The sequence below is a fragment of the Bombina bombina genome, chromosome 8 (assembly GCF_027579735.1).
Source record: "Bombina bombina isolate aBomBom1 chromosome 8, aBomBom1.pri, whole genome shotgun sequence".
NCBI lineage: Eukaryota > Metazoa > Chordata > Amphibia > Anura > Bombinatoridae > Bombina > Bombina bombina.
In genome coordinates this window covers 271,651,181-271,667,014 of record NC_069506.1, presented here as the reverse complement: position 1 = coordinate 271,667,014, position 15,834 = coordinate 271,651,181, and the positions used below count along the sequence as shown (strand labels likewise).

Here is a 15,834-nt window from a genome sequence, read left to right as displayed (position 1 = left end):
AATAGATTAAAAATAAACCTCACTTTAATTCAACAATTTCTTCAGATTGTTTTCTAAGTACATTTTTTTTCTATTTGTTTGCCAAAGTCACTCGATGTTTCAGCACCCGTATAAAAAGTTTTTCCTTAGCTGTGACAAATCCCGGATATCTGATTGGTTCCCCCAGTGGCGTCCAAATCAGTTCATTATCAGCCCTGATTTCAATGCGCATGCAGCCAACTGAATTTGATCTCTCTTTAAGCACGTTCACGATAGCCACATGCGCATTTTATCAAAAGGGAATCCTATACTTGCATCACAGCATTCACACTGAGCCAGCGATTGGACGAATAGAGCTTAGTTCTGCAATTTGTTACAGTAAGTATATTAGCTTGTAACTCACTATTTATAAATTTTAAGTGACCATGCGCATAAATTAGTGGATCGTGACTGAGCATGCTTGATGACTAATACAGCGGGTGGGAGGAACATTGTGAGAGATTATTTCGCAATAGTATAAAATATTTATTAAAAAAACGTTAGGGACAGTCAACACCAGCATTAGTTTAAAAATATAGATAATTCCTTTATTACCCATTCCACAGTTTTGCATAACCAACACGGTTATATTAATATACTTTTTACCTCTGATTAACTTGTATCTAAGCATCTTCTGACAGTCCCCTGATCAAATGACATTTTAGCCAATTAGTGCAGTGTCTGCCACAAGCTACGGGCATGATCACAATGTTATCTATATGGTTTACATGAACTGGCTCTCCCCTGTTGTGAAAAGAAAATAAAGCATGTGATAAGAGGCAGCCTGCAAGGGTTTAGAAATTATATGAGCCTTCCTGGGATTAGCTTTCAACTAATACCACCAACAGTACAAAGCAAAATTGGTGATATAAGTAAATTGGAACTTTTAAAATTACATGCCCTATTTGAAACATAAACTGTCCCTTTAAAACAAGTTAGCAACTACACTAAATTAGAATAGATGAAACCATAGCCGTATTCATATATAATTAAATTTACTTTCACTTAAAGGGGTTGTATCATCTGACAATGACTCAATCGGTCAACTGCCGACAATACAAGTCCCATTGGCTCTGAACTGCTGGTGCACTTGTTATATCTAACTGTACCACACTCACAGAAAAGTGTTAAAGGGACAGTATACACTCATTTTCATATAACTGCATGTTACACTATAAATACAGTGCAGATACTGATATAAAAAACCTGTTTATAAACTTACTTAGCTCTCAGTTTAGCGCTGTTGAAAAGCCCACTGCAAGTAGGAAATGAGACACTCTCCCTCCCCTTTAGGATATGAAAAGACCCTTTACACAAACAGGAGCAAGCTGGAGAAGGTAGCTGGCGGTATTCTCAAAACTTTGGGGCTTGGTTAGGAGTCTGAAAATCAGAGCAATGTTATTTATTTAAAAAAAAAAAAAAAAACACAACTTTATGGGCTACATAAATAGATCTACAAAACATTTATGCAAGAAAAAAAGGGATTATTTTTACTGGATGCATTTTTGCCAATACATGTTAATTACAAAGATATTTTATCGCAAGACTTCATATAGAAGCACATAAATAGAATTCACATATATATTGACTGGAATGTGTTAATGGTGATTGAGAAGTACAGATAAAGTAACCAGGACTCTAGATAGATAGAAAGTAAATAAGCTCTTTTTTGAGTATATGGGTGGCCCTGAGAAGGGCCTTTGTTTGTTGGTGACTGTACTGGCGATTTAATATTCCTGCGACTGTTGCCCCTTCTTGCCTCCTGAAGCTTGGCTGGGTGTGGATCCCTTCTTGGGCAGCAGCACTTGCTGGATATTGGGCAACACACCACCCTGAGCGATGGTCACCGATCCCAGCAGTCTGTTGAGCTCCTCGTCATTACGGACAGCCAGTTGTAGATGCCTCGGGATGATACGGGATTTCTTGTTATCTCTGGCTGCATTCCCCGCTAATTCCAGGATTTCAGCCGTTAGGTATTCCAGCACTGCTGCTAGATACACTGGAGCCCCAGCACCAACCCGCTCGGCATAATTACCCTTTCTTAGCAAACGATGCACTCGGCCTACAGGGAACTGCAAGCCAGCCCGGGAAGAACGAGTCTTGGATTTAGCACGAGCTTTGCCGCCGGTCTTTCCTCTGCTAGACATATTGCCAAGAAAATACGATTACGTAATACGAACTATAAGAATCGTGAACTAAATGTGCTGCTGAATGGGTCTGAACAAGCTTATTTATAGCCACATACCGCGCTGAGTTTGACGCTTTACTCTGTGATTGGTTCTTCTAGCAAACCGGCTCATTAACTTGATAGTATTAACCAATCATCACAAAGCGCGCGGGAATTCAAACCTCGTATATCGGTTATACAGAACTGAGTTGCCATTTATTTGAATTGTCTTACAAATTATATTTTTCGCGCTTAAACAAATTATACCAGTTTATGTAATACTCAAATATATTCCGAAGTGGAGAATGCAGATGGTTTTTATACCGACGAATTACACGAACTAACTCTGGTGCGCGGAATTATAAAATCACAAATCTTAATCATTTCAAGAGTTCACGGAGGATAAGGAAAAGTGTTGGGATTCGTAGTTATTTACACGCGTTGATAGATTATTATTTTTCATTATTCTTATCCTGTTCTTGAAGAGTGCTCGTCAACGTAAAATATAAATGTATTATAAAAAGAAAAGTAGTAAAAAAACAACTTTTACTTCCAACAATATTTATGTGTGTTACTGTATATAATCTGATCATTTTTCATTGCCAATAATATGTTTTTATTAATTTACCTATTAAGATTTTACTATTAAATGCGCTAATAAAAACCCTTTAGGGCGCGGGCTTTTCTGGTGATGCTATTATGAGATTCTTCAAGTAATTTTTGAATTCCGCGCGCTCAGTGCAGATTGGACAGCGCTTACATGCCAATGAGCTGCATTATAGAACGGACCAATCACAGACAGAATAACTAGCTGTGGGCTCACGAGCGGGTATAAATAAGACCGACGTGTGGTTCTTTAACGCATTGTGTTGTTAGTTTCGGTTTTTAGTTGCTGAGAAATCATCATCATCATGTCCGGAAGAGGAAAGGCTGGAGCTGGCGGTAAGGCCCGTGCTAAATCGAAGACTCGTTCATCACGAGCTGGGCTTCAGTTTCCCGTGGGCCGAGTTCACCGTCTGTTACGTAAAGGAAACTACGCCGAACGTGTTGGCGCTGGGGCTCCTGTATACTTAGCTGCTGTACTCGAGTATTTGACTGCCGAGATTCTGGAACTGGCAGGGAATGCAGCCCGAGACAACAAGAAAAGCCGCATCATCCCGAGGCACTTGCAGTTGGCTGTCCGTAACGACGAAGAGCTCAACAGGCTGCTGGGCTCGGTGACCATCGCACAGGGAGGCGTGCTGCCCAACATTCAGCAAGTCTTACTGCCCAAGAAGGGCTCTGCGGCTGGCCAACAGGCTGGCGGGAAGAAGGGGAAGGAATCCCAGGAGTACTGAGCCGCTTAACATCACACACACCCCCCAAAGGCCCTTTTCAGGGCCACCCAAATCCGCAAAAAAGAGCTTAACTTGGCAATCCCAAAGGCCATTTTCAGGGCCACTCAAACCCGCACAGAGTTTCACTTTAATCCTCACTATTTCCCAGGGCCACCCCGGAGCTCCACCGTACAGACTGGGACAGGGCATTTGCCTAAGGGATGGGGGTGGTCTGGTTTGTCCCACAGCTTAAAGCAGCCGCATAGTTTGGTCATTTCAAGTAGCAACTATAAATAAACATTTCATTATATGAATTAGAAAATGAAGGGTTTTTTTTTGTCTTTTAGTTACTTATGTCTAAAGCGTTAACACTCCCATGTACGATATACGGCCTTCCTGCTGCACATGTCAGTGATTTTATTTCACTCTGGAAATTACTGCAACCACGACAAACATTGTCTATTTCTTAACTAACCCCACAACAACCTAGAGTTTTATATTTTACAAGAGCATAGGGGGAACAATCTGTATGGATGAGCAGGTTATTTCACCTTTGCTTTAGATCAAGGGGAATGAAACCCAAAGCATTTTCTTTCCTGATTTAAAAAAGCCTACTGTTTTCAACACATTTCTAATTTGCTTAAAGGGATAGGAAATTATTCAGATAGAGCAAGTCATTCATTTTAAGACCCTTTTAAATTCACTTCCGTTTTCGAATGTGCTTTGTCCTATTGGTATCCCTTATCGAAAAAAAATACACACATATCCTAGCTGGCAGAACCAAGAGAAAGCAAAATTGGTGCTAAAAAGTAAATTGGAAATTTGTTTAAAATGACATGCTCTATTTGAATTATGAAAGTTTTTTTTTTTTTTACTTGCCTGTCCCTTTAATTTATGTAACATTTTATCAAAGTAATTCTATAAACTTTTGGTTTTATGGTAGGGAGGGTTTGCTAGTTTCTATTGGGATGTTGTCTAAATAGACCCTTTTAAATTCACTTCCTTTTTCAAATGGGCTTTGTCCTCTTGGTATCCCTTATGGAAAAATAATACACACATCCTAGCTAGCTTCTGATTGGCATCTGCACACATCTGTCTTGTGATTGGCTAACTAGAAGTGTTCAGCCATCTGCCAGTAGTAGTGCAATGTTGCTCCTTCAGCAAAGGATAACGAGAATGAAGCACATTTGATAATATAAGTCAAATTGTATGTTCTATCCAAATTATGAAAACATTTTGGGGTTTTCTGTCCCTTTAAGTCTCTTGATATCCTTGGTTGAAAAGTATAATTAAATAGGTCCATTAGCTGCTGATTGGTGGCTGCACATAGATGCCTTGTGATTGGCTCATGCATGTGCATTGCTATTTCTTCAACAAAGGATATCTAAAGTAGCAAATTAGATAATAGGTGTAAATTGGAAAGTTGTTTTTGTTTAAAATTTTATTCTCTACCTGAATAATTAAATACATTTGGGTTTTATGTCCCTTTAAGATCTCATGAAAATCTTGCCTGATAAGGGGTACTTGAGGCCTGAAATTAAGACTTAAGTTTAAAAGGGACATAAAACCCATTTTTTTTTCTTTCATGATTTACATAGAACATAACATTTTAAACAACTTTTTAATTTACTTCTATGATCAAATTTTCTTAGTTTTCTTGTTATCCTTTGTGGAAAAGCAGAAATGTAAGCTCAATAGTGTGCACGTGTCTGCAGCACTACATAGCAGCAATTTTGCATCAATGTTTTACATTAGCAGGGGCACTAGATGGCAGCACTATTTCCCATTGTGTAGTGCTTCAGGCATGTGCACGCTACCTACCTAGGTATCTCTTCAACAAAGAATAACATGAGAATGAAAAGAAATTAATAGAAGTAAATTGGAAAGTTTTTAAAAATTGTATCCTGTATCTGAATAATGAAAGAAAGATTTTGGGTTTAATGTCCCTTTAAGTAAATGCACAATTAAAATCCAATAATCAATGATGGACTGACATATATATTTGCTAAGATCACCTCACTGCAAAATAGTGTTCTGCCGTGAGCAGCCTGAGGCACTCAGCGCGGCGAACGCTGCAGACAAAGTAACTTTCATCATGAAGTATTTTATACTACATGACTGAAAGTCCCCTTTTTTGTTGCACTGGTAAATCCTAGCGTTTCAAAAAGAGTACGGTTTCTTAAAGAGATTGTTAAGTTTAAAGAAATAGTAAACCCCAACATTTTCTTTTAGGATTCAGATAGAATGTACAATTTTAAACAACTTTTCAATTTAATTCTATTATCACATTTTCTTCATTCTCTTGTTATCCATTGCTGAAGGGACAGCATTGCACTACTGACAGGAAGCTGAAAATATCTATTTAGCCAATCACGAGACAAATGTGTGCAGGCACCAATTAGCAGCAGCAGCTCCCACTAGTGTATGATATGTGCATATTTATTTTTTAACAAGGGATACTAAGAACGAATCACATTTGAAAATAGAAGTGAATTAAAAAGTGTGTTAAAATGACCTGCTCTACCTGAATCATGCAAGTTTAAATTTTGACTTTCCTATCCCTTTAAGGAATTGGTGCCCAGTATCTAAAAATACTCTTAAAAACAGGGGCACTTTAATTGCATTAAATGTACACCCTTCTTTTTTTAATATACTATTTAATTACTTTGAATAGACAGCTGATCCTCCGCCCACATCTCCTGTATTGAGCAGATTGAGGACTAATCTGGCTTCCTCCAATCGTTGTGTGCCCCCATTGGCTTCCAGCTTGTTGTTGGGCACGCAACAATTGGAGGAAGCTGGATTCGTCATTGATATGCTAAATTCAGTCGGAGAGAGACCCATGGCACATCGCTCTTTACTAATGAGAGTTGACGTTTCCACCTCTAAACCGATAGCCGTGCTAGGATGTCAGTTGACACGCATCATGGCTATTGCTTTAGAGGTGGAATCGTCACCTCATTGAAGGAGAGCGATGTACAGTGAGCAGCCGGAGGCACTGAGTTTAGCAATTTACTTCAGCACAGAAAGGGTCAGTTTAGCACCCTTTTTTTTTGTTTAAGTTATGACAGAAACTAGAGTTTATTTTTAGTAAAGGGAAATCCGAGAATTTGTTGATTGCTCAGATTTACCATCACTTTAAAAAGGGACAGTCAACACCAGAATTATTGTTGTTTTAAAAGATAGATAATCCCTTAAAAGGGACACTAAACCCAATTTTTTTTTTCTTTCATGATTCAGATAGAACATGCCGTTTTAAGCAGCTTTCTAATTTACTTCTATTATCAATTTGTCTTTGTTCTCTTGCTATTTTTATTTGAAAACGCAGGAATAAAAGCTTTGGAGCAGGCCCATTTTAGCTTGAGAACCTGGGTTGAGCTTGCTGATTGGATGGCTTAATGCAAGCACTAATCAGCAAGCCCTATCCAGGGTACTGAACAAAAAATAGGCCGACTCCAAAGCTTTCATTCCTGCTTTTTCAAATAAAGATAGCAAGGAGAACAAAGAAAAAAATATTATAGGAGTAAATTAGAAAGTTGCTTAAAATTGCATGGTCTATCTGAATCATGAAATAAAAATGTTGAGTTTACTATCCCTTTAAAGGACCAGTCAACACAGTCGATTTCCATAATCAACAAATGCAAGATAACAATACAATGCAATAGCACTTAGTCTGAACTTCAAATGAGTAGTAGATTTTTTCTTCTGACAATTTTAAAAGTTGTCTTTTTCCACTCCCCCTGTACCATGTGACAGCCATCAGCCAATAACAAATGCATACACGTACCATGTGACAGCCATTCAGAAATGCATACACACTTTTTCTTGCACATGCTCAGTAGGAGCTGGTGACTAAAAAAGTTTAAATATAAAAAGACTGTGCACATTTAGTTAATGGAAGTACATTGGAAAGTTGTTTAAAATGGCATGCTCTATCTGAATAATTAAAGTTTAATTTTGATTGAGTGTCCCTTTAATTACCCATTCCACAGTTTTGCATAACCAACAAAGTTATAATAGACATTTTACCTATGTGATTACCTTGTATCTAAACCTCTGCAGACTGCCCCCTTATTTCAGTTCTTTTGACAAACTTGCATTTTAGCCAATCAGTGCTCACTCCTCAGTAAATTCCTGTGCATGAGCTCAATGCTATCTATATGAAACACATGAACTAACACCCTCTAGTGGTGAAAAACTGTCAAAATGCAGAGGCGGCCTTCAAGGTCTAAGAAAATAGCATATGAACCTCCTAGGTTTAGCTTTCAACTAAGAATACCAAGAGAACAAAACAAAATTGGTGCTAAAAGTAAATTGGAAAGTTGTTTAAAATTACATGCCATATTTAAATCATGAATTATTTTTTTTTGGACTTGACTGTCCCTTTAACTTATGTAACATTTTATCAAAGTACTTAAATAAACTTTTTGGTTTTATGGTAGAGAGGGTTCGTTAGTTTCTATTGGGATGTTGTCTAAATAGTCAACGCCTAAAGATAGCTAAAAATTCTATATAATTTTATAACTAGCTGGTAGTTTACAACAGGGATATTATTAAATGCTTATTCTATTAATTGCAATGCTTTCACAAATTAATCCACAACACTGTAAAACGTAGATAAACTTTTTTATTAAGATTATATTACATTCATCTGATGTACAATAAAAACAATAAACCTCTTGCAGCAAGTAAAGGATGTGTAAACCAAGTGTCCCACCTAGGTCCAAACTGAAGTAAACAGTTAATAACCCAAGTTCACACTGTTCTGGTATTTTCATCTCTGGATACAGTTTGAGTTTTACTAACTGCATATGCTTTTTATTTTTTAATCTGATAGGTTAAAGGGAAACAGTAGTGCAATAATACATACAGGTTATTGTATAAAATGTTTACTTTTGTATTTATACATTAAATACATTTCATGCACCTTCTAATCATATGTGCTGCCATTTTGGAACCTTTGTTGCACTTCAGGTATCTGAAACTGGTCAGCACAGGAATGTAATGAAAGATGGTGTCACCATGGCAAAAGGAGGCAGGGAAGAATAGGATACGGTGGGTGACTGCCATCTATGTACATTTATTGGGCCACCAACAGTGTCTTCCTCTAAATAGCAATGTTTTGTGGTTCCTGAGTGGACTTCAGCTATGTTTTTACCCATTTGCAAGAGTTGAATACATTAAGGCAAACATTTGTGCAATAAAATGATTTGCTACATTGGAACATATTATTGCACTAGTATGTTCCCCTTTATTTTAAGAATGGCTAAATTCTAGATATCAAGCAATGATACAACACATTTGGCAAAACAGTGGCAGCTCCCTCTGGTTGTGCAAAGGCTTTAGCTACTAATCTGTAGGTTGACCACCATTATCTGGCATCATTGAGCTGCCTTGCGACTGTTAGGATCTCTTTGGCTCCTTTGCTCAGTAGTAGATTTGCAAGCTCTGTCCCTAAATGCTCTGCAGATTGCAGAGCTTGCCGAGAGACACCCGACGCAGTGATCCCCACATGCTGTGTATCATCGTTCGGTCCCTCTTCATCCTGGGGTGCAGAAAGAGACCGTATTATTTTCACCAATAGCTTGTGAATTTTGGTTTATTTAAGGCACTGGTTTTCAAACCTGTCCCCAAGCCTCCCTAGCAGGCCAGATTTTCAGGATTACCTTGGGTGAGAGCAGGTAAAATAATCATGTTTACTATTCTGATGATTATTTCACCTGTGCTCCAGTTCAGATATCCTCAAAATGTGGCCTGTTAGGGGAGGTCTGAGGAAAGGTTTGGAAGCCAATGATTTTAGAAACAAAGCAAAATGTATGTATATGAACTCTGGATTTCAATATAAAAGCAGCAAAAGCTAAAATATTAGACTCGAATACAAACTGCAATCAGAATTTTCATAATTCTATCTGAAAACGTCTTCAAAGCAATCCGATTAAAGAAACATGCAAGTGGAAAATAATGTGTACAGCATTTTATCACTTCACTATTTGCATATGTTTTGAACACCTAAAAGAAAAAAGTCAGCTTCAGAGGAGCAATGCAATGTGGTGAACCAATGAGACAAGTGTCTGTAGACACCAATCCGCAGCTAGCTCCCAGTAGTACATTGCTGTTCCGGAGCCTACATAATTATCCTTTACAACAAAGAATACCAGTAAATTGAATTGCACTCACTGTTCCATGAGCACAAACGTTTAGTATTATGTTCCATACATATGCTGCCATAGGTTTCATCTGTGCACAATGGGGTATGCTATATTCTCAGAGCATACTGAAGTATATAATAAACCATTTACACATGAAAATCTAATATGAGGTACAAACTGTTCTAACCTCAGATGGGAACTGAATACAGGTCTGCATTGTTTCCTTCAAACTGTCTGATCCATCCAGGCTGTAAACGGCACCAGTTAGGTAAAGCTGAAGAGGAAATGAGGACACCATGTTTATACAAAGTGATTTATTCATTTGTTTAGCATGGATGGAACACATGCATGTTCATGAAAAGATGTAAATAAAGCAAAGAGAAAACAGAATTTATGCTTACCTGATAAATTACTTTCTCCAACGGTGTGTCCGGTCCACGGCGTCATCCTTACTTGTGGGATATTCTCTTCCCCAACAGGAAATGGCAAAGAGTCCCAGCAAAGCTGGTCACATGATCCCTCCTAGGCTCCGCCCACCCCAGTCATTCGACCGACGGACAGGAGGAAATATATATAGGAGAAACCATATGATACCGTGGTGACTGTAGTTAGAGAAAATAATTCATCAGACCTGATTAAAAAACCAGGGCGGGCCGTGGACTGGACACACCGTTGGAGAAAGTAATTTATCAGGTAAGCATAAATTCTGTTTTCTCCAACATTGGTGTGTCCGGTCCACGGCGTCATCCTTACTTGTGGGAACCAATACCAAAGCTTTAGGACACGGATGAAGGGAGGGAGCAAATCAGGTCACCTAAACGGAAGGCACCACAGCTTGCAAAACCTTTCTCCCAAAAATAGCCTCCGAAGAAGCAAAAGTATCAAATTTGTAAAATTTGGCAAAAGTGTGCAGTGAAGACCAAGTCGCTGCCTTACATATCTGGTCAACAGAAGCCTCGTTCTTGAAGGCCCATGTGGAAGCCACAGCCCTAGTGGAGTGAGCTGTGATTCTTTCAGGAGGCTGCCGTCCGGCAGTCTCATAAGCCAATCGGATAATGCTTTTAAGCCAAAAGGAAAGAGAGGTAGAAGTCGCTCTTTGACCTCTCCTTTTACCAGAATAAACAACAAACAAGGAAGATGTTTGTCTGAAATCTTTAGTAGCATCTAAATAGAATTTTAGAGCACGGACTACGTCCAAATTGTGTAACAAACGTTCCTTCTTTGAAACTGGATTCGGACACAAAGAAGGTACAACTATCTCCTGGTTAATATTTTTGTTGGAAACAACTTTCGGAAGAAAACCAGGCTTAGTACGCAAAACCACCTTATCTGCATGGAACACCAGATAGGGCAAACACTGCAGAGCAGATAACTCTGAAACTCTTCTAGCAGAAGAAATTGCAACCAAAAACAAAACTTTCCAAGATAGTAACTTACTATCTACGGAATGTAAGGGTTCAAACGGAACCCCTTGAAGAACTGAAAGAACTAGATTTAGACTCCAGGGAGGAGTCAAAGGTCTGTAAACAGGCTTGATCCTAACCAGAGCCTGAACAAATGCTTGAACATCTGGCACGGCTGCCAGTCTTTTGTGAAGTAAAACAGATAAAGCAGAGATCTGTCCCTTCAGAGAACTTGCAGATAATCCTTTCTCCAAACCTTCTTGTAGAAAGGATAGAATCTTAGGAATTTTTATCTTGTTCCATGGGAATCCTTTAGATTCACACCAACAGATATATATTTTTTCCATATTTTATGGTAAATTTTTCTAGTTACAGGCTTTCTAGCCTGAATCAGAGTATCTATTACAGAATCTGAAAACCCACGCTTTGATAAAATCAAGCGTTCAATCTCCAAGCCGTCAGTTGGAGGGAAACCAGATTCGGATGTTCGAATGAACCCTGAACAAGAAGGTCCTGTCTCAAAGGTAGCTTCCATGGTGGAGCCGATGACATATTCACCAGGTCTGCATACCAAGTCCTGCGTGGCCACGCAGGAGCTATCAAGATCACCGAGGCCCTCTCCTGATGGATCCTGGCTACCAGCCTGGGGATGAGAGGAAACGGTGGGAATACATAAGCTAGGTTGAAGGTCCAAGGTGCTACTAGTGCATCTACTAGAGTCGCCTTGGGATCCCTGGATCTGGACCCGTAGCAAGGAACCTTGAAGTTCTGACGAGACGCCATCAGATCCATGTCTGGAATGCCCCATAATTGAGTTATTTGGGCAAAGATTTCCGGATGGAGTTCCCACTCCCCCGGATGGAATGTCTGACGACTCAGAAAATCCGCTTCCCAATTTTCCACTCCTGGGATGTGGATCGCAGACAAGTGGCAGGAGTGATCCTCCGCCCATTGAATTATCTTGGTCACTTCTTTCATCGCCAGGGAACTCCTTGTTCCCCCCTGATGATTGATATATGCAACGGTCGTCATGTTGTCTGACTGAAACCTTATGAATTTGGCCTTTGCTAGTTGAGGCCAAGCTCTGAGAGCATTGAATATCGCTCTCAGTTCCAGAATGTTTATCGGGAGAAGAGACTCTTCCCGAGACCATAGACCCTGAGCTTTCAGGGATTCCCAGACCGCGCCCCAGCCCACTAGGCTGGCGTCGGTCGTGACAATGAACCACTCTGGTCTGCGGAAGCTCATTCCCTGTGACAGATTGTCCAGGGTCAGCCACCAACGGAGTGAATCTCTGGTCTTTTGATCTACTTGAATCGTCGGAGACAAGTCTGTATAATCCCCATTCCACTGTCTGAGCATGCACAGTTGTAATGGTCTTAGATGAATTCGTGCAAAAGGAACTATGTCCATTGTTGCAACCATCAATCCCATTACTTCCATGCACTGCGCTATGGAAGGACGAGGAACAGAATGAAGTACTTGACAAGAGCTTAGAAGGTTTGATTTTCTGACCTCTGTCAGAAAAATCCTCATTTCTAAGGAATCTATTATTGTTCCCAAGAAGGGAACTCTTGTTGACGGGGACAGAGAACTTTTTTCTTTGTTCACCTTCCATCCGTGAGATCTGAGAAAGGCTAGGACGATGTCCGTATGAGCCTTTGCTTTTGACAGGGACGACGCTTGAATCAGGATGTCGTCCAAGTAAGGTACTACTGCAATGCCCCTTGGTCTTAGAACCGCTAGAAGGGACCCTAGTACCTTTGTGAAAATCCTTGGAGCAGTGGCTAATCCGAATGGAAGTGCCACAAACTGGTAATGCTTGTCCAGAAAAGCGAACCTTAGGAACTGATGATGTTCCTTGTGGATAGGAATATGTAGGTACGCATCCTTTAAATCCACGGTAGTCATAAATTGATTTTCCTGGATAGTAGGTAGGATCGTTCGAATAGTTTCCATTTTGAACGATGGTACCCTGAGAAATTTGTTTAGGATCTTTAGATCCAAAATTGGTCTGAATGTTCCCTCTTTTTTGGGAACTATGAACAGATTGGAATAAAATCCCATTCCTTGTTCTCTTATTGGAAATGGATGTATCACTCCCATCTTTAACAGGTCTTCTACACAATGTAAGAATGCCTGTCTCTTTATTTGGTTTGAAGATAATTGAGACCTGTGGAACCTTCCCCTTGGGGGTAGTTCCTTGAATTCCAGGAGATAACCTTGAGAAACTATTTCTAGCGCCCAAGGATCCTGAACATCTCTTGCCCAAGCCTGAGCAAAGAGAGAAAGTCTGCCCCCCACTAGATCCGGTCCCAGATCGGGGGCTATCCCTTCATGCTGTTTTGGTAGCAGTGGTAGGCTTCTTGGCCTGCTTACCCTTGTTCCAGCCTTGCATTGGTTTCCAGGCTGGTTTGGGTTGTGAAGTATTACCCTCTTGCTTAGAGGATACAGAATTAGAGGCTGGTCCGTTTATGCGAAAGGGACGAAAATTAGGCTTATTTTTAGCCTTAAAAGACCTATCCTGTGGGAGGGCGTGGCCCTTTCCCCCAGTGATGTCTGAAATAATCTCTTTCAAATCAGCTCCAAATAATGTTTTACCTTTGAAAGGAATGTTAAGCAATTTTGTCTTGGAAGACACATCCGCTGACCAAGACTTTAGCCAAAGCGCTCTGCGCGCCACGATAGCAAACCCTGAATTTTTCGCCGCTAATCTAGCTAATTGCAAAGCGGCATCTAAAACAAAAAAGAGTTAGCCAATTTAAGTGCTTGAACTCTGTCCATAACCTCCTCATACGAAGATTCTTTACTGAGCGACTTTTCTAGTTCTTCGAACCAGAAACACGCTGCCGTAGTGACAGGAACAATGCATGAAATTGGTTGTAGAAGGTAACCTTGCTGTACAAAAATCTTTTTAAGCAAACCCTCTAATTTCTTATCCATAGGATCTTTGAAAGCACAACCATCTTCGATAGGAATAGTAGTGCGTTTGTTTAGAGTAGAAACCGCCCCCTCGACCTTGGGGACTGTCTGCCATAAGTCCTTTCTGGGGTCGACTATAGGAAATAATTTCTTAAATATAGGGGGGAAGACAAAAGGTATGCCGGGCCTTTCCCACTCTTTATTTACTATGTCCGCCACCCGCTTGGGTATAGGAAAAGCGTCGGGGGGCACCGGAACCTCTAGGAACTTGTCCATCTTACATAATTTCTCTGGAATGACCAAATTGTCACAATCATCCAGAGTAGATAACACCTCCTTAAGCAGTGCGCGGAGATGTTCTAATTTAAATTTAAATGTCACAACATCAGGTTCAGCTTGATGAGAAATTTTTCCTGAATCTGAGATTTCTCCATCAGACAAAACCTCCCTCATGGCCCCTTGAGATTGGTGTGAGGGTATGTCAGAACAGTTATCATCAGCGTCCTCTTGCTCTTCAGTGTTTAAAACAGAGCAATCGCGCTTTCTCTGATAAGTAGGCATTTTGGATAAAAGATTTGCTATGGAGTTATCCATTACAGCCGTTAATTGTTGCATGGTAATAAGTATTGGCGCACTAGATGTACTAGGGGCCTCCTGTATGGGCAAAACTGGTGTAGACACAGTAGGGGATGATGTAGTATCATGTTTACTCCCCTCATTTGAGGAATCATCTTGGGCAAAATCATTATCTGTGGCATTACTGTCCTTACTTTGTTTGGACACTATGGCACAATTATCACATAAATTTAAATGGGGAGACACATTGGCTTTCATACATATAGAACATAGCTTATCTGATGGTACAGACATGTTAAACAGGCTTAAACTTGTCAACAAAGCACAAACAACGTTTTAAAATAAAACCGTTACTGTCACTTTAAATTTCAAACTGAAAACAATTTATTACTGAATATGTGAAAAAGTATGAAGGAATTGTTCAAAATTCACCAAAATTTCACCACAGTGTCTTAAAGCATTAAAAGTATTGCACACCAAATTTCAGAGCTTTAACCCTTAAATTAACGGAACCGGAGCCGTTTTTAAATTTAACCCCTATACAGTCCCAGCTATATGCTTTGCTGAGACCCAACCAAGCCCAGAGGGGAATACGATACCAAATGACGCCTTCTAGAAGCTTTTTTAGTGATTCTTAGATCCTGACACATGCATCTGCATGCCTTGCTCTCCAAAAACAACTGCGCAGTAATGGCGCGAAAATGAGGCTGAGTCTATAACTAGAAAGGCCCCCAGACTAAAAAAGGTGTCCAACACAGTGCCTGCCGTTTTTTAAACGTTCCCCAAGATTATAATGCCAATTATAAGCTACAATCTGCATAATATGCCCCAATAAAGCAATCGTTTTAGCCCATAAAAATGTCTACCAGTTTTTAAGCCCTTTTTTAAGCCCTTTATTCTTTTATATTTGACTAAGAAAATGGCTTACCGGTTCCCATGAGGGGAAATGACAGCCTTCCAGCATTACACAGTCTTGTTAGAAATATGGCTAGTCATACCTTAAGCAGAAAGGTCTGCTAACTGTTTCCCCCAACTGAAGTTACTTCATCTCAACAGTCCTGTGTGGAAACAGCAATCGATTTTAGTTACTGTCTGCTAAAATCATCTTCCTCTCACAAACAGAAATCTTCATCCTTTTCTGTTTCAGAGTAAATAGTACATACCAGCACTATTTTAAAATAACAAACACTTGATAGAAGAATAAAAACTACATTTAAACACCAAAAAACTCAACCATCTCCGTGGAGATGTTGCCTGTGCAACGGCAAAGAGAATGACTGGGG

At 39.8% G+C, this 15,834-nt stretch overlaps 3 protein-coding genes across 5 annotated transcripts in view; 1 reads left to right on the top strand and 2 right to left on the bottom strand.

Moving 5' to 3' along the window:
• Positions 1-540: 540 nt before the first annotated feature.
• Positions 541-2,205, bottom strand: LOC128639149 (histone H2A-like). Its single transcript, XM_053691354.1, has one exon. The coding sequence runs from the start codon at positions 2,163-2,165 to the stop codon at positions 1,746-1,748; it is 420 nt and encodes a 139-aa protein (XP_053547329.1). The 5' UTR covers positions 2,166-2,205; the 3' UTR covers positions 541-1,745.
• An 820-nt stretch (positions 2,206-3,025) lies between these two features.
• On the top strand, positions 3,026-3,823 carry LOC128639148 (late histone H2A.2.2-like). Its single transcript, XM_053691353.1, has one exon. It carries the CDS (start codon positions 3,097-3,099, stop codon positions 3,520-3,522), a length of 426 nt encoding a protein of 141 aa, XP_053547328.1. The 5' UTR covers positions 3,026-3,096; the 3' UTR covers positions 3,523-3,823.
• Positions 3,824-8,110: 4,287 nt separating this feature from the next.
• The window catches only part of HMBS (hydroxymethylbilane synthase), an 89,320-nt gene continuing 81,596 nt past the window's right edge, over positions 8,111-15,834 (bottom strand). For all 3 annotated transcript variants that reach the window (XM_053691345.1, XM_053691347.1, XM_053691346.1), the window contains exons 13-14: positions 9,838-9,924; positions 8,111-9,046 (exon numbers count right to left, since the gene is read on the bottom strand). In XM_053691345.1, the coding sequence (XP_053547320.1) occupies positions 8,873-9,046; positions 9,838-9,924 (261 nt within the window). In that variant the 3' untranslated portion in view covers positions 8,111-8,872. The remainder of the gene's footprint in view (positions 9,047-9,837; positions 9,925-15,834) is intronic.

Coding starts and splice junctions, on each gene's coding strand:
- LOC128639149 (XM_053691354.1), bottom strand. CDS start 2,165: ATGTCTAGCAGAGGAAAGACCGGCGGCAAAGCTCGTGCTAAATCCAAG.
- LOC128639148 (XM_053691353.1), top strand. CDS start 3,097: ATGTCCGGAAGAGGAAAGGCTGGAGCTGGCGGTAAGGCCCGTGCTAAA.